At 42.0% G+C, this 18,686-nt stretch overlaps 1 protein-coding gene across 5 annotated transcripts; it reads left to right on the forward strand.

Annotated features, from left to right (window-relative positions):
* The first annotated feature begins 5,967 nt into the window (after positions 1-5,967).
* On the forward strand, positions 5,968-18,138 carry LRR1 (leucine rich repeat protein 1). 5 transcript variants are annotated; one of them, XM_012456276.2, is made up of 5 exons: positions 5,968-6,230; positions 7,714-7,812; positions 11,418-12,139; positions 16,076-16,235; positions 17,235-17,600. In XM_012456276.2, the coding sequence occupies exons 1-4, from the start codon at positions 6,048-6,050 to the stop codon at positions 16,188-16,190; spliced, it is 1,119 nt and encodes a 372-aa protein (XP_012311699.2). In that variant the 5' UTR covers positions 5,968-6,047; the 3' UTR covers positions 16,191-16,235; positions 17,235-17,600. The 5 variants fall into 5 exon arrangements, with proteins under 5 accessions (XP_012311699.2, XP_012311700.2, XP_012311698.2 ...); XM_012456277.2 differs by having other exon boundaries at positions 17,506-17,579; XM_012456275.2 differs by lacking the exon at positions 16,076-16,235 and having other exon boundaries at positions 17,506-18,138.
* The last annotated feature ends 548 nt before the right edge of the window (positions 18,139-18,686 follow it).

The following is an 18,686-nucleotide window of genomic DNA, read 5'->3' on the forward strand; positions in this document are numbered from 1 at the left end:
ATTCAGACTTAGACTCATACCCATGGCGAATACCTGTTTTCCCACAATCTCCCAACAGTATGAACCAATTATTTTTTTTCTATCTGTCCTTTTGCTAGCCTAAAAATAATGTCTTATTTCAATTTTATTTTTATTTATTTATTTTTGAGACGGAGTTTGCTCTTGTTGCCCAGGCTGGAGTGCAATGGTGTGATCTTGGCTCTCTGCAACATCCGCCTCCTGGGCTCAAGTTATTCTTCTGCCTCAGCCTCCCGAGTATCTGGGATTACAGGTGTCGGCCACCATGCCTGGCTAATTTTTGTATTTTTAGTAGAAATGGGGTTTCATCATGTTGGCCAGGCTGGTTTTGAACTCCTGATCTCAAGTAATCCACCTAACTCAGCCTCCCAAAGTGCTGGGATTACAGGCATGAGCCACCGCACCTGGCTCAATTTGATTTTTAAAAGCCCATTTAGCAAGATTCAATTTGATTTTCTGATGAGGCAGACCATGATTTCCTATGTCTATAAGCCAGACATATATCTTTATCTGGGAACTTTTTTGAGTCCACAGCCCAATTTCTTTAATGCATTGCTAATCTAGAGTTTATATATTTATAAATACTTACGTATAAATAATACACCTTTGACCTTCATATTAGAGGCAATGTTATTTTCTTTGCTACCATCCCAGATTCTTATTTTAAAAATGTTTATAGTATATTTTTCCATTCAAAAAGGTTTTTTTAATTTTTTAGACTAGTCAGCGAAGCAGTGGGAGTGCAGAAGGAACAAATAAATCTGTAACTGGTTGCCATCAATCCACTGAACTCAGACCAGCACCATGCAAAAAGTTTTAAAATCTATGTATTAAATGTATTGACTTGTTGCACTACCGCCTTTAGGCTTCGCATCAAAATTCTTCAAAGGTTACATGTGTTTTTCCTGTGGTATTTTGAAAGTTTTAATTTCAAATCTTGAAATCACCTAAAATTTATGTCACTATTCTCCAGGAATGAGGGCAAAATTCAGCTTTTTTCCCCTCCCAAATGGCTACTCATCCCAACACAAGCAATATTAATTGCATGTAAGGCTGCTCTATTCTAGCACAATGCATGCTTTCACAAATATTTGCTAAATGGATAAATGGAAAGTAATACTTGTTTACTCTTTTTTTTTTTTTGAGACGGAGTTTCGCTCGTTACCCAGGCTGGAGTGCAATGGCACGATCTCGGCTCACCGCAACCTCCGCCCCCTGGGTTCAGGCAATTCTCCTGCCTCAGCCTCCTGAGTAGCTGGGCTTACAGGCACGCACCACCATGCCCAGCTAATTTTTTGTATTAGTAGAGACGGGGTTTCACCATGTTGACCAGGATGGTCTCAATCTCTTGACCTCGTGATCCACCCGCCTTGGCCTCCCAAAGTGCTGGGATTACAGGCTTGAGCCACTGCGCCCGGCCTTTTTACTCTTTCTACAAATATATATTGAGTACCTACTGCATATAAACACTATGCTTTGCTTTGTATATAACAGTAGTGACTCAGCAACCAGGAAGCATATCATCTAGAGGTGAAGATAGGCATTAAATAGTAATCATATAGCAATATTTTGAACAGGATAAAATTCCTCTTGTGTTGAACACCCAAATATGCTGGATAAAATATGACATTTTGGCCAGGCATGGTGGCTTATGCCTGTTCCCGGTACTTTGGGAGGCCAAGGAGAGTGGATCACCTGAGGTCAGGAGTCCAAGACCAGCCTGACATGGCGAAACCCCGACTCTACTAAAAATACAAAAATTAGCTGGGCGTAATGGCAGATGCCAGTAATCCCAGCTACTCAGGAGGCTGAAGCAGGAGAATCGCTTGAACCGGGGAGGCGGAGGTTGCAGTGAGCCAAGATCGCACCATGCACTCCAGCCTGGGTGACATAGTGAAACTGCATCTCAAAAAAACAAAAGACATTTTAAAATGCAGAGGTGAGCTCACAAGAAAGAGATATACTGGGGGCAGGTGCTAAGTAGGAACTGAAAAACCAGAGGCTGTCCTGGTGTGAGTTGTCCTGCTAGGTAATATTAAATATAACATGGATTCCAAAGGGAGCAAGAGACAAGTCTTTGGCCAACTGTATTTAATTAACTTGTGAAAAAGAGTGGAAATCCATAAACGATTCTGGGAGAAATTAAATACAGCATCTGAGACTTGAGTTCTAGTCCTGTTTATTCTAACATTGACTATCTATGAGGTCATGGTCAAATAGGGTCCTTTTACTCTTAATTCCATTCCCTTTTGTGTAAAATGTGAGAATTGAAGTAAAATATCTGTAAATGACATTTCAGCTTTAAAACTTGAAGATTCTATGACAGGATATCCCTCTACAAATTTAATTTGACTGCAGTGTGGATGGTGGATTATTACAACAGCCTCCTAACTGACATACCTGCTTTCAGGCTTGCTCTACCTCCAAAGTCATCTTTTTACTGACCACAAGAAACTTTTCTGATCAGATCTGAATTTTATCTCGATTAAAATTTTGCAGAGGTTTTCCAGAACTTTCAGGGCCTGGGGGACAGAGTGTGAACCTGTCTCAAAAAAAAAAACATAAAACAAAAAACAAAAGACCTGTTAAATGAATGAATAAATGTATTGAAGCAAGAAGACCTAGTAAATTTAGCAATACCTCAGGAGCAAAGTAATGCAGGTCTCAATTGATACGGCAGTACTAAGAATGGAAAGGTGGTTATTCATCAGTAAATAATCACGGAAACAAAATCTATAAGACATAATCAAAGAGTGTCACTGAAGAAAGGCAGCACTTAGAGGAGTGCAAGTTGCAGATACCAGGATGAAATCGCTTTTGTCAGACCCAAACAAAACAGGGCCAGAATGACATGAAGGAAGGGGCTCATATTTGTATGTCTGAGATAAAACTGTTTCTGAAGACTTTCTAAAAACACAAGAAATCCCTTCACATCCTTCACACATCTCCTCCTTTGCACAGCTGCCAGGTTTCAGACATACACATATATTTCTATGACAAGGCTTATCATTCTTTAGGACTGCAGTAATTCAGATAAGATACTCTTAAAAGAACATTTGCCCAGTAACAGCATCTCCACCAACACACTGATGACAACTCTGACCCTGAGCCTCTGGAACCAATGAACTTAGTTTATTGAAGAGAACTCTTGCTTCTGTTTCCAAGCAGCTTTATGCGAACTTGCCCTTTTTGCCAATAAAAGGTTCCTTTACCCTTCCCTCACTGGATGTAATTGTGACTTGCCATTTCGTGCATCCGGAATTCTAATATTCTCTTCCCATTTCTGAATAAATGCAACATATTTGGAGATATTTTTTCTGCACTTTTTTTTTCTGAGATTGAAAGAGGCCTGATACACAGGTGCATATTTGTTAACTATTTAGCTTTAGTGAGTCTTAGATGATGTTTACCATTTAAAAAAAACTAAATCCAATATCTGGATCCAATGTGTTCATGGAGAATTTTGGGGGACTGAGGCAGGAGGACAGCTTGAGGCCAGGAGCCACCATGTCCCACCCACATGAGATTCTTAAAGAAGGAGGTCACAATCTATGGACAATGTGTACTTGCTTGTGCTAGCCCATTGGATCCAGACTAGGCAACATAGCAAGACATCCCATCTCTAGCAAAAAGTAAAAAACAAAATAACACAACAAAACACATCTGGCCATGGTGGCATGCACCTGTAGTTCCAGCTACTCGGGAGGCTGGCTTGAGCCCAGGAGTTTGAGGTTGCAGTAAGCTATGAATGTTGCCACTGCACTCCAGCCTGGAAACCCTGTCTCCAAAACTAAACTAAATTTTTTTAAAAATCTGATGTGACTGTGAATTTACTAGCTCAAATCTAGTGAGCTACAAAGTGAGCAAAGTTCACTTTGAGTACAAATGAAGGGAAAAGTTAAAGAAATCCATTATCTGTTGAACGCCTAATATGTGCCAGAAAGCCAGGGAAATAAATGAAAAGTGTAATTGGAGCTTGCAGAAAGGAAGGTCAAGATGCTAAAGAAGGTTTAGTGAAAACTGAACTGGGATTTGATAAGGTTAATTAGTATAAACAAAACAGAGAGAGAGAAAAGAACGTAGTTTGTAGGCCAGGTAGAAGAGGAACTAATTTTACAGAAGAAAAACAAATATAGATGTCATTTCTTTTATTTCTCATGTCAAAAACCTGTAGCCCAATTATTTTAAACTCGTTATTTCCATTTTCAGTCTGTCTACAAGGAAAACTAACTCGATGTAATTAAGGGTAGAGATCAAAGGGCAGGTTTTATTTGTAGGGTGGTAAAGTTCAAAGTGCTGTTAGCTTCACAAACAATCCGCTAAGACCAAAAACTTTAGGTGTACTCTAGAGTGTGAGATCCAAGTATTTAAACCATTAAAACTGAGTAGACAAAGGGGAGGATGTGGAAAGGGAAATGAGATATCAAAAACTCATATATGTTTAAAAATACTTTGGAAACTATCTCTTTTTTGAGACTGACAATTAGGAAGATACGTTTTTGGCAGTATACACCATTGTTTCACTCTAAAATCACTGTTGAACTGTCATGTAACTTTCATCTATTTATTTAATTAGTGTATCCACGCTTCAACAACCCAAGCCTAAGTAACACCAAATAAAGGAATAAAGGATTGAAAATAAGGCTTTTTTTTTTCTTCCTTTTTTCTTTTCTTTTTTTCCTTTTTTTTTTTTTTTTTGATACGGAGTTTCGCTCTTGTTACCCAGACTGGAGTGCAATGGCGCGATCTCGGCTCACCGCAACCTCCGCCTCCCGAGTTCAGGCAATTCTCCCACCTCAGCCTCCCGACTAGCTGGGACTACAGACACGCGCCACTACGCCCGGCTAATTTTTTTGTATTTTTCGTAGAGATGGGGTTTTGCCACGTTGCGGAGGCTAGTTTTGAACTCCTGGGCTCAAGCGATCTGCCTGCCTCAGTCTCCCAAAGTGCTGGGATTACGGGCATGAGCCACAGCGCCCGGCCATAATTCTATCTTAACCACTATTTTTCAGGAACTATTACATTTTAAAGAATGAGGAATTAACCGCCAACGCTTCCGGTTCAACATGTAAACAAGGACGCTCATTTGAGAATAAATCACAGTTTGTCACAGTTGTATTGAAAAATCCGCATTTCTGAACGTCGTTTTACCATTACGGAAGTATAACTCAGACAAAATAAAATGTTTAACACACGGCTAGGTCCAGAGCACAAATTTTAAAGAGGCAAACTACGACCCCGACAGTGAACTGTTCCTTAACTTGTGCTTCCCAGGAGCTTCTCACCCCCTAGCCGGGCCCCGCCTTGGTTCAATCAAGAGAAACAAGAAGATGGAGGCCTTGTGCCGTCGCGACGGCCTTTCCACGCCTCAGGTGCACTTAATTCAGTCAGTCCATCCACCCTATCCGCCGTGAAAAATTATTTGCTTAGCGGGAATTGCCAAGTCAAATACAGCCATATAAAGCCTCCCTCCGACGTGCCAGGTGTGCCTCGGGAGGGCAGCCACCCAAACCACCAGCAACCCGTCCGCGCCGGAAAATGCGCCCTCACTGGTTTCTGGGACCACTCAGAAAGTTCTAAGCGCCTTTCCCTGTAACGCAGAGGCACGCTGGCCTTCCCTTGGGAAACTCAGCGGCCCGACGTGCGCCGGTAACCCGTAAAGTGTCAACGGCTGAAACCCTCAGAACCGCCCAAACAATAACAACCACAGGCGCCAGCGGCTCGAACGGGGGAAAAGACGTTGCGTCCTCGCCGATTGCCGGTTTCCGGAGGCGCGAGCCCGGCTCTCACATGGTCGGTCCGGTTACGCAGCCTCGGCGAGAACCCCGCCCTGCTAAGGGAAAAGGGATGCCGTCTTACCACCGGGCCTCGTAGAGCCACAGTACTAAGACAGCCCGAGTCGCGGGCAAGTCCCGCAGACAGGCGGATCCGCGGACAGCCCGCGTGCTCGAGGACCCCAGCGGCGGCTCCGGGTGGCGGGAAGGAGGAAGTTTCAAAGCCAGGTGGCCTGGTTGCGGCCGCTGGGCGAGATGAAGCTACACTGTGAGGTGGAGGTGGTCAGCCGGCACTTGCCAGCCTTGGGGCTGAGGAACCGGGGGAAGGGCGTCCGAGCAGTGTTGAGCCTCTGTCAGCAGACTTCCAGGAGTCAGCCGCGGACCCGAGCCTTCCTGCTCATCTCCACCCTTAAGGACAAGCGGGGGACCCGCTATGAGGTGCGTAAAGTGGGCACGGCTTGCTGGGCAGTCAGCCTCGCGTTCTTCTCGGGAGCCTAGACGCTGGCCGCCCTCAGGCCTCGCGCGCCCGGCTGCTCCCTAGGCGAGAGCCCGCCTTGGGAATCCTCAACTCCCGGCCCTGAGTCCTACCACCATCCCGACACCAGGGTCCCGTGCGCCTTCCTACGTACTCGAAAGAAGAAAGCTTTTGAGAGTGCACCTTTTCTCTGTTTTTTTCTCCCCACTTTTACGACTTGAATTTACGGTGTTGCTATTTAGCAGTGGATGGCAATCCCGCCCGTTTAAAGCTTCTGAAATTTTGGTTAGCGGAGTGAAACTGCAAATGAAGCAGCTGTCCAATCGGTGGGAAGAGTAAAATAACTGCACTTCTGATCAGTAAATTTTTCTCCCACAGTATTTTCTCTAGCTTAAAAAAAAAAGGCAGTCATAGCATCCTGCACTTGCCTTGTCTTGATATTTGTTATGCTTATAAGTACTTGTTTAATAACTATCTCTCATCAGATTGTCAACTCTTTTTAGTTACCTTGTCAGCCTTATTCGTTGCTATGTCCCAAGTCCCTAGTAGAATACCTGGTACATAGTGGCTTCCCAGTCGATAGTTGTTGAAATCTAAATCAGATGCAACAGCAATCATTAATTTTTTTTCTTTTTAAAAAATTTTAAATATGCCATTTATATAGATGATAGTCATTAAAAAGTTTTTGAGCACCCATTATGTGTCAATCACCATTCTGGCACTCGGGATAGAATAGCAAATGAGACAAGATTCCTGCTCTCATGGAGTCTGTATATAATCTACTGGGAGGTGTGACCACCGCAGGCTAATGGACTGAAGTTATGAAGGCAAGTAACTACTACTGGCAACTCTTCCTGCAGTTACATAGTGGGAATGGGAGAAGAGGAGCATTCTCCCAAAACACGGTGATCATGTTCTTGAAGGAGAGTTAGTGGACAGATAAAGCAGTAACATCCACCACCAGCTAGATGAGGGGTATAACTTCCCAACTACTTAAAAAAAAAAAAAAAGAAAAAAACTTTAAAACTTGCCTGGGGTCTGCGGCTCATGCCTGTAATCCTAACACTTTGGGAGGCCCAGGCAGGACTTGTAGACCAGCCTGGCCAACATAATGAAACCCTGTTTCTATGAAAAATGCAAAAATTAGCCGGGAATGGTGGCATGCACCTATAATCCCAGCTACTCAGGAGGCTGAGGCAGGAGAATTGCTTGAACCTGGGAAGCGGAGGTTGCAGTGAGCCAAGATGGCACCACTGCACTCCAGCCTAGGCGGCAGAGTAAGTGAGACTCTGTCTCAAAAAAAAAAATTTAAACTGAAAACACCCCGACTTAAGGAGTGAAAGCCAAAGCAAAGCCTGGCAAAATGACTGGCACATTCCAGTTGTAATAAATGTTACTGAGTAACCATAACTAGTTGTCTTTTTTTCCCCCACTGGTTTTATGCAGCTAAGGGAGAACATTGAGCAATTCTTCACCAAATTTGTAGATGAGGGGAAAGCCACTGTTCGGTTAAAGGAGCCTCCTGTGGATATCTGTCTAAGTAAGGTATGGTATTAAAAACATTAATGGTTAATGTTTGGCTATGTTTTCTTTATTTTTTAGAAACAGAGTCTTGCTCTGTCACCCAAGCTGAAGTACAGTGGCACAATCATAGCTCACTTTGGCCTCGACCTCCTAGGCTCAAGTGAGATTCCTGAGTATGTGGGATTACCGGTGTACCTAACCACTCCTGGCTGATTTTTTAAAATAACTTTTTGTAGAGACAGAGCCTTGATACAGTGTTGCCCAGGCTGGCCTCGGACTCTTGAACTCAGGCGATCCTCCTGCCTCAGTCTCCCAAAGTGTTGGGATTACAGGCATGAGCCATCATGTTTGGCCTGTATTTTATTTTATTTTTTTGTTTTTTTTTTTTGAGATGGAGTTTTGCTCTTGTTGACCAGGCTGGCATGCAGGGGTGCCATCTCAGTTCACTGCAACCCTGCAACCTCCACTTCCTGGGTAGCTGGGATTATAGGTGCCTGCTGCCATGCCTGGCTAATTTTTTTTTTTTTTTTTGCGTGTGTGTCTTTAGTAGAGACAGGGTTTCACCATGTTAACCAGGCTGGTTTTGAACTTCTGACCTCAGGTGATCCACCCACCTTGGCCTTCCAAAGTGCTGGGATGACAGATGTGAGCCACTGCTCCTGGCCTGGCCTGTATTTTCTTTAAAGAAGGCTTTTTGCACATTCTGATATCCCACATAGCTGAACAGGGACAGACTCTTGCAGGTTTGTTTGAAGAGGCAATGGCACAAGAGGCAGCTTCCCAGATATGTTTGTGTGCCTTCTGAAAGGGCAAAGTCTGCCTTAGTAAAATTCCCAAGATGGGCAAGAAAACTGGGTTTGCTTCCATGCTGAAAATGGAGCCCTTGGGTATTCTTACACTGGAACTCTGTAAGGCAACTTGCACAGGTCTATATTTTGCCAGCTAAAGCACAGGTTGCAAATCTAAGTTTGGTGTAATAAAAGTGGAAAAAAATCAGTTAGAACCATTTGTATTTTATTTACTATAATCAATTTTTATTTTTTGAGATGGGATCTCACTCTCTTACCCAGGTTGGAGTGCAGTGGAAAGAGCTTGGCTCACTGCAACCCACAGGCGGGTGCCACCACTCTGGGTAGGCAGAGGTTGCAGTGAGCCAAGATCACACCATTGCACTCCAGCCTGGGAAACAAGAGCGAAACTCTGTCTCAAAAAAAAAAAAAAAAAAAGTGTAATAACTAAGGAGTTTGGATTGAATGAAATCATTTCATTCCTTCTCCTCCTTGTGATTTTTCATTTTTTTCTTGACCTGTAGCCTATTCTTTCACTAATTCCTCCTTTCTATCTAAAAACAAATGGAGGTCACACTGATTTAAAAAAAGAAAACAAATTTCTAGAAAGACAAGGCTGAATCCATTGCCTCCACTTTTTATCTTTTTTGGTCTTAACTTTTACTGGTTTACTGAAAACACTGCCTCAGTGATCACTGATCTTTTTCACTTGTCTATCACATTATCATTATTTCTCATTCTTTATGAACTCTGTAGAATTTGACAATGATAATTACCCTTAATAAAACTCTTTTCTTGGTATCTGTGAGAGGGCGCTATGGTTTACCTTCAGTTTTCTTAGTCACTTCTTTGTCTCCTGCCTCCAGCAACATTTTTTTCTATCCTCAAAATGAAGGCTTTATTTCAGTCCTCTGCTGTTTTCTGTCATACCTGCCTTCCATTTGATAGCTCAGCTGTTACATGGTTTATTCCCAAGTCTGTAAGCCAGTATTCTTTATTGTACCTAGTTGACCCAGGTCTTCTCCAGACCTTTTCTTACTCCTGTTCATTGTGTATAGTGCTGCCAAAATAGTATTTAACTCTTGTCATGTAACTTTTTTTTTAAGCCAGTCAAATTTAGCAGTAGGGGGTTATATACCAACTTTAGTGACACTAATGTTAATAAGTTCTGATAACCCACTACCATCAGACTAGCCTGTCATGTAACTTTCATATTTAAAATTCTTCAGTGACTTCCCAGCCTGAATACTGTCTCCACTTTACCTTGGGATCTGAGCTCACTTACAGTCTATCCTCATACTACATTTCCAATCTTTTATTCTACGTAATTCCCACATTCCAACAAAATACCATCACATACTTGATTTCTCAAACTAGCTCAAAGTTTACTTGTCCTTCACCTGTAAACTTTAGGAAACTTGTAAAGTATCCTATTAGTATTAGCTTTTTTTTTTTTTTTTTTTTTTTTTTGATGTAGACTCGCTCTGTCACCCAGGCTGCAGTACAGTGATACAATCTCAGCTCACTGCAACCTCTGCCTCCTGATTTCAAGCAATTCTCCTGCCTCAGCCTACCAAGCAGCTGGGATTACAGGCGCCCGTCACTACATCCAGCTAATTTTTATATTTTTAGTAGAGCCGGAGTTTCACCATATTGGCCAAGCTAGCCTCTAACTCTAAACCTCAAGTGATCTGCCTGCCTCAGCCTCACAAAGTGTTGGGATTACAGGCATGAACCACCGTGCGCAGCCTTTTCTTTCCTTTTTTTTCTTCTTTTTTTTTTTTGAGATGGAGTTTCATTCTTGTCGCCCAGGCTGGAGTGCAATGGCGCGATCTCGACTCACTGCAACCTTTGCCTCCCAGGTTCAAGCAGTTCTCTTGCCTCAGCCTCCTCCGCCTTCCAAGTAGCTGGGATTACGGGCATGCGCCACCACCCCCAGCTAATTTTTGTATTATTAGTAGAGAAGGGGTGTCACCATGTTGACCAGGCTGGTCTCAAACTCCTGACCTCAAGTAACCTGCCCACCTCGGCCTCCCAGCGTGCTGGGATCACAGGCGTGAGTCATTATGCCTGGCCTTAAACTAAAATCTTTTTTTTTTTTTTTTTTTTTTCCTCAGACGGAGTCTCACTCTGTTGCCCAGCCTGGAGTACAGTGATGTGATCTCAGCTCACTGCAACCTCCGCCTCCAAGGTTCAAGCGATTCTCCTACTTAAGCCCCCAGAGTAGCTGGGATTCACAGGCGTGTGCCACCACACCCAGCTAACTTCTGTATTTTTAGTAGAAATGGGGCTTCACCATGTTGGCCAGGCCAGTCTCAAACCTCTGACCTCAAGTGATCACCTGTCGGCCTCCCAAAGTGCTGGGATTACAAGCATGAGCCACTGCACCCTGCCTAAACTCAAATCTTAAGTGGAATATTCAATCCGTTCCTGTCTTATTTTATACTCTTATGATTTCCCTTTATTTTTGCTCTTTGCTGTTGTTTTTTGTTTTTTGAGACAGTCTCACTCTGTTGCCCAGACTGGAGGGCAGTGGTATGATCCTGGCTTACTGCAGCCTCTACTTTCTGGGCTCAGGTGATCCTCCCACCTCAGCCTCCCAAAGTGTTGGAATGATTTCCCTTTGAACAGTTTTATCTAGAATGTGTTCCTCCACATAATTTTTCTTCAAAAACTTTTTAAATTTAGTCAAAATAAAAAAAATATGTTTTACAGCCAATTTCAATAAATCATTGTATCACATTCATAAGTAATACTGTCGAATTTGTTGTGGGAAGAACTAGCATGTATGCATTTTCTACAATGGAATTTATAATTCTACAACTTTTATTTATTCAGGCCAATTCCAGCAGTTTAAAAGGTTTCCTTTCAGCTGTGAGATTGGCTCATAGAGGCTGCAATGTTGATGCATCAGTTTCAACGCTCACAGCAGTGAAGACTTCGGAATTTGAAAACTTTAAAACTAAAATGGTTATCACATCCAAAAAAGACTATCCTCTAAGCAAGAACTTTCCGTATTCCCTGGAACATCTTCAGACTTCTTACTGTGGGCTTATCCGAGTTGATATGCGTATGCTTTGCTTAAAAAACCTTAGAAAATTAGACTTGAGTCACAACCATATCAAAAAGCTTCCGGCTACAATTGGAGACCTCATACACCTTCAAGAACTTAACCTGAATGACAATCACTTGGAGTCATTTAGTGTAGCCTTGTGTCAGTCTACACTCCAGAAGTCACTTCGGAGTTTGGACCTCAGCAAGAACAAAATCAAGGCACTCCCTGTGCAGTTTTGCGGGCTCCAGGAACTTACGAATTTAAAACTTGACGATAATGAATTGATTCGATTTCCTTGCAAGATAGGACAACTGATAAACCTTCGCTTTTTGTCAGCAGCTCGAAATAAGCTTCCATTTTTGCCTAGTGAATTTAGAAATTTATCCCTTGAATACTTGGATCTTTTTGGAAATACTTTTGAACAACTTGAAGTCCTTCCAGTAATAAAGCTGCAAATCCCGTTAACTTTATTGGAATCTTCTGCACGAAACATTTTATATAATAGGTAAGATTTTAATAGTCATGTAATGTATTTTTGATAGCATTCTAATATTCTCATCAAACTCAGAGTAATAAAGTGTAACATTGCTTACAGTACTATGCACAGTCTGACCCTTTGCTATAATGGCCTTCTTGCTATTCCTTACCTCTGCTTAGAATGATTTTTCTCCAGGAAGTCTCATGGCTCACTCCCTCACCTCATTCAGTTCTCTGCCCAAGTGTCATCCCAGAAAGGTCATACCTGTCCATTCTACCTAAATTTTATTTCGTACCTCCTTACATGCGTGATTTTTTTATTTTGTTTATTTTTAGTCATAGGACTCATTGCCTATTTATACACATATATATTTATATATATATATTTTTAATATATATATATATATATTTTATTTTTTTTTAACCTGAGATGGAGTCTCACCCCATTGCCCAGGCTGGAGTGCGATGGTGTAATCTTGGCTCACTGCAGCCTCCGCTTCGTGGGTTCAAGCAATTCTCCTGCCTCAGCCTCCAGAACAGGTGAGATTACAGGTGACCGCCACCATGCCCAGCTAATTTTTTGTATCTTTAGTAGAGATGGTATTTCACCATGTTGGCCAGGCTGGTGTCGAACTCCTGACCTCGTGATATGCCCACCTCACCTCCCAAAGTGTTGGGATTACAGACGTGAGCCACTGCGCCTGGCCTGTTACATATTTTTAAATCTTTTTTTTGTTTGCTGCCAGTTTTTCTTCACTAGAATGTAAGATCCATGAGCATATGGATGTTGTTTTATTCTCCACTATTTCCCTAGGATCTAAACCATGTATCTCCTGCTCCTAGCATATATTAAGCACTCAATAAGTAGTTAAATGGGCTGGGTGCGGTGTTCACACCTTTAATCCCAGCACTTTGGGATGCCAAGGTGGGCAGATCATGAAGTCAGGAGTTCGATACCAGCTTGGTGGCATGCTCCTGTAGTCCCAGCTACTCGGGAGACTGAGGCAGGAGAATCGCTTGAACCCAGGAGGAGGATGTTGCAGTGAGCTGAGATCGTGCCACTGCACGCCAGCCTGGTGACAGAGCAAGACTCCATCCCAAAAAAATAAAACTAAGTAGTTAAATGAATGAATGGCATTGTTTCTCAAAGTGTGCTCCCCTGACCAGCAGGATCTGCATCACCCAAGTTCTAACATTCCAGACCTGCCGAATCAGAAACTGGTCCAGCTGTCTATGTTTAATGAGTCCTCCAGGTGATTCTGATGTACCATAAAATCAGAGAATTGGCATAGTGATGAAGTGTGGTCTTTGGATTAAGACTTGGGTTTGATTCCTGGCTTCACCTCTTTGTATGACTTTTAACCTCTTTTTTTTTTGAGACAGGGTCTCGCTCTGTTGCCCAGGCTGGAGTGCAGTAGTCCAGTCTCAGCTCACTGTAACTTCTGCCTCTTGGGTTCAAGCGATACTCCTGCCTCAGCCTCCTAAGTTCCTGGGATTACTGGTGCTTACTACCATGCCTGACTCATTTTTGTATTTTTATTTTATTTTATTTTATTTTTTTTGAGACACGAGTCCCACTGTGTCACCCAGGCTGGAGTGCAGTGGTGTGATCTCACCTCACTGCAGCCTCCACCTCCTGGGTTCAAGCAATTCTCCTGCCTCAGTCTCCCAAGAAGCTAGGACTACAGGCACCCACAACCATGCCCTGCTAATTTATTTTGTATTTTTAATAGAGATGGAGTTTAACTGTGTTGGCCAAGCTGGTCTTGAACTCCTGACCTTGCGATCTGCCTGCCTCAGCCTCCCAAAGTGTTGGGATTACAGGTGTGAGTCACTGTGCCTGGCCTTGTGTTTTAAATTTTTGAGATGGAGTTCTTGCTCTGTCACTGAGGTTGGAGTGCAGTGGCACGATCTTGGCTCCCTATGACCTCTGTTGCCCGAGTTCCAGCAGTCTAGCCTAGGCAACAGAGCAATACCCTATCTCTAAAGATTTCTTTTACTTAAAACCCACTGATAACTGGGCGTGGTGGCACACATCTGTAGTCTCAGCTACTTGGGAGGCTGAGGTGGGAGGATCATCTGAGCCTAAAAGTTTGAGACCAGCCTGGGCAACATGACAAAACCCTATCTATAAAAAATAAACCAGGCCAGTCGTGGTGGCTCATGCTTATAATACCAGCACTTTGGGAGGCCCAGGCAGGAGGATTACGTGAGGTCAGAAGTTCGAGACCAGCCTGGTAGACATGGTGAAACCCTGTCTATACTAAAAATACAAAATTAGCCAGGCATAGTGGCACATGCCTATAATCCCAGCTACAAAATAAATCACTGCTTTACATTGTGCTTCTCAAACTGTAATTTGCATTCAAATTTTCTGGGAGTCTTGTTAGCAGATTCTGTTTCAGAGGTCTGGGGTGGAAATCCTGCATTTCTAACATGCATCCAGATGTGGTTGCTAGTCCATGGACCATATGTTGATGCCTCCTAAAAGTACCGTTAATTACTAAGGCTCTAAATGTAATTTAAGTACTCACTGTTTTAAGGCAGTGATTCTCAAAATTTTAAGAGTATATCAGAACCATGGTTGTTGAAATAGTGCTAGTTTAAAAAGATTGTTGGAACCTAACCCTTAGTGATTCTGATTCCATAAGTTTAGGGTAGAGCTAAAGAAATTGCATCTCTGGTTGTTGTTGGGTTTTCATTTTTTTTATTTTTTATTTTTTTAGGTTGTGTTGTTTTGTTTTGTTTTTGAGACAGGCTCACTCTGTCACTCAGACTGGAGTTCAGTGGCACATACATAGCTCACTACAACCTCAGACTTCTGGGTTCAAGCTATCCTCCCACCTCAGCATCCTGAGTAGCAAGGACTACACATGCCACTAAGTTCTGGCTTATTTTGGTAGAGATGGGGGTTTTGCTATGTTGTCCAGGCTTGTCTTGAAACTCCTGGCCTCAAGCAATCCTTCTGCCTCAGCCCCCCAAAGTACTGGTATTACAGGCACGAGCCACTGCGCCTAACCAAGAAATTGCATCTCTGGCAAGTTCCCAGATGATGCTGATGTTACTGGTCGGGGGACTACATTTTGGAATGACTGGTTTAAAGCATTTTCCCCTAACTAGCAGTTAAGAATGGTATTAAATGACAATACTTATAATTGCCTATGACTGTGCCTGGCTATAAAAGGCCTTAATGTTTTTTTCTGAGGTAGGAGAATCGCTTCAACCTGGGAAGCAGAGATTACAATGAGCTGAAATCGCGCCACTGACTCCACCCTGTGCAACAGAGTGAGACTCCATCTCCAAAGAAAGAAAAAGAGAAAGAGAGGGAAGGAAGGGAAGAAAGGAAAGAAAGGAGGGAAGGGGAAGAAAAGAAAAGAGAAAGATCACCATAGGTGATAACGATGATTCAGGTTAAAACCACTGATTTGAGGAAACTCCAAATGGTATCTTTTGGCATTGAGGTGCACCTGAGGCTATTGTTTCTCTAAGACATCCGTAAAAGAAATTGTATATTATATTTATTCAAATTTGGAAAGTATGTCCAAATGAGAAGTGTTATAAATAGTTTTGATTTGAAAAGACTATAACAAGTTGGCTAAATGATCAGGGAAAAACATGCTGAATTTCAATATGAAAAAGTACAAAGTTGGAAGCAAAAGAATAGATGATCAAAATATGATATAATTGGCAAGGCATAATTAGGCAGAAAATTGACCCCTATTAATATAGCTTTCTTGTAAGGTGACCAAACCTTTGCTGAAGTATAATTTTGCATGTTTTAAACTCCCTTGTTTTAAAAAGTGTATAGATTCAAAGCCGTGACAGCAATACTTACTGTCTAGCTGTTCATACATGGCCCTAACTACTGGTTACAAGCATATGGTTATAATCTATTAGGAAACTATGTGGGAATTTAAGTTATGTCAGATAGAAAATAGTTTTTAACTATTATCTGTTTCCTCAGACTACAACCATCTATCCTGAAAGAGATAAATGTAAACATGTGGAAGACACTTCCTGGCAGAGTTTTTTTAAATGGTTATGTACACAAGCAACAGATTAATAAAGTCTTTTTATGAAAATTTTTTAAATTGCAAATAGGGCCATCCTATCCCCTTCCAAAGGTAACCACTGCTTTTTAATTTGAAATGTGTATCTTCTCAGACTTTTCTGATAGGGTTTTGAACTTTAAGTTATAAGACTAGGCTTATTTGTTGAAAAATATCTGAGCACCTATTATGTGCCAGCCTAGGCTAGAGACAAGAAACAAGAAAGAACAAGACACTGTGTGGGAGGCAAAGTGAGTGGGGACGTTTAGCGGGGACGTTTAGGCAGTGGTCCAGACTGTCTTTTAGTGTCTTGTAGATGATTTAAAAATTTGACTTGGAAGCCTAGCGCAGTAGCTCATGCCTGTAATCTCAGCACTTTGGGAGTTCAAGGTGGGCGGATCACTTGAGGTCAGGAGTTCAAGACCAGCCTGGCCAACATGGTTAACCCTGTCTCTACTAAAAATGCAAACATAGCCAGGCATGATGGTGTGTGCCTATAGTCCCAGCTGCTCGGGAGGCTGAGGCAGGAGAATTGCTTGAACCCTGGAGGTGGAGGTTGCAGTGAGCTGAGATTGCACCATGTACACCAGCCTGGGCAACAGAGTGAGACTCCGTCTCAAAAAAAAAAAAAAAAAATTTAGGCTAGGCACAGTGGCTCACACCTGTAATCCTAGCACTTCTGGAGGCTGAGGCGGGTGGGTCACCTCAGGGTCAGGAGTTTGAGACCAGCCTGGCCAACATGGTGAAACCCCATCTCTACTAACTACAATACAAACAAAAATTAGCCAGGCATGGTGGTGGGCGCCTATAATCCCAGCTACTAGGAAGGTTGAGGCAGAAGAATTGCTTGAACCCGGGAGGAAGAGGTTGCAGTAAGATTGTGCCTCTGCACTCCAGCCTGGGCATCAGAGAAAGATTCTGTCTCAAAAAATAAAAAGTTTGACCTGGGCACTATTAGAAGGATTTTAAGTGTGAGGGTGAAATACCTTAAGCAAGGTAAGGTTAGCCTACTTGCCCAGCCACTAACGTAAAACTCATGACCCAAGTTACATGTATTTTAAATTTGTCTTACAGAATTTAAATTTCCCTTTTGAACAATGGATCCCTAGGAGAGCCTGTTTAAGGAACGGTGACTTTTTCATTCTATTAAGGGGTTATGCTGTTAAGTGGTCATGCTGGAAGGTATTTTATGGTGTGGTATCTGAAGTTTACAATATGTCATATATTTTAAATATACTAGTCACTTAATAATTTTATTTTTCATTGTTACAATTCCATGTCCTAATAATTCATGTCCTGAATCTAGTAACATGTTATAAAATATTTTTATCATTCTTTCCAATAGGATTCCCTATGGCTCTCATATCATTCCATTCCATCTCTGCCAAGATTTGGACACCGCAAAAACCTGTGTTTGTGGAAGAGTCTGTCTGAACTCTTTTATTCAAGGAACTACTACCATGAATCTGCACTCTGTTGCCCACACTGTGGTCTTAGTAGATAATATGGGTGGTACTGAAGCACCTATTATGTCTTATTTCTGTTCTCTAGGCTGTTATGTAAATTCCTCTGATATGTTAAAGTAATGAATGGTACTACAAAAAGAAATTTCAATTACAGATGAGTTTGGATGCATGTATGATTTTACAGCATCAAATTGGAGTAAGGGAAGCTTTCTGTATACATGCTGGAGAGGAGGAATGTGTATAGTTTATAATCATTTGACTCCAAAACTTTTATTAAAACCAATTTTAATTTTATTGTGGGGTTAACTTTTTTTTTTAGTTTATTACGCTTATGTTTATTTCAAAAGTTTCCAAGATGTGTTGTAGAGTTATCTTTTAATGTTAAACAGATATTGATCCCAAGTACTCTGTTCATAAGAATTTTATCAGTTTTCTTCTTTCATTTCAGTTAAACACATCTGAGTTTCTGTATGCATAAAATAAATTATAGTGAAAACTTGTTTATTATGAAATTATATGTAAGTTTTTAAGCATACCACTTGTGTTTTTCAGGCACATTGTTCTACATGTGGAATTTACATTTGACAAGCAAAAAGTAGGAATTGTTTAGGGAAAGACTTAAGCTTTTATAATTTTTAAAAATGTTCCCATAATCTTTGTTGTTTTGATTTTGATTTTGATTTTCTGAGACGGGAGTCTCGCCCTGTCACCCAGGCTGGAGTGCATGGTGCTATCTGGGCTTACTTCAGCCTCCTAAGTAGCTGTGATTGCAGGCGCACACTACCATGCCCAACTAATTTTTTGTATTTTTCAGTAGAGACAGTGTTTCACCATGTTGGCCAGGCGGGTCTCAAGCTCCGGAGTGATGCGCTGGTCTCACCCTCCCAGAGTGCTGGGATTACAGGCACGAGCCACCGTGCCTGGGGATTGGGAGGGAGAGGGAACAGAAAGTTGCTGCTTTTTTGCTGATTACATTTTGTATTAGGGTGGTTTTTTTTTTTTTTTTTTTGAGACGGAGTTTCGCTCTTGTTACCCAGGCTGGAGAGTGCAATGGCGCGAT

This window comes from Aotus nancymaae, unplaced genomic scaffold (genome assembly GCF_030222135.1).
Source record: "Aotus nancymaae isolate 86718 unplaced genomic scaffold, 86718_ANA_hifiasm-v0.15.2.pri h1tg000062l, whole genome shotgun sequence".
NCBI classification, from domain to species: Eukaryota; Metazoa; Chordata; class Mammalia; order Primates; family Aotidae; genus Aotus; species Aotus nancymaae.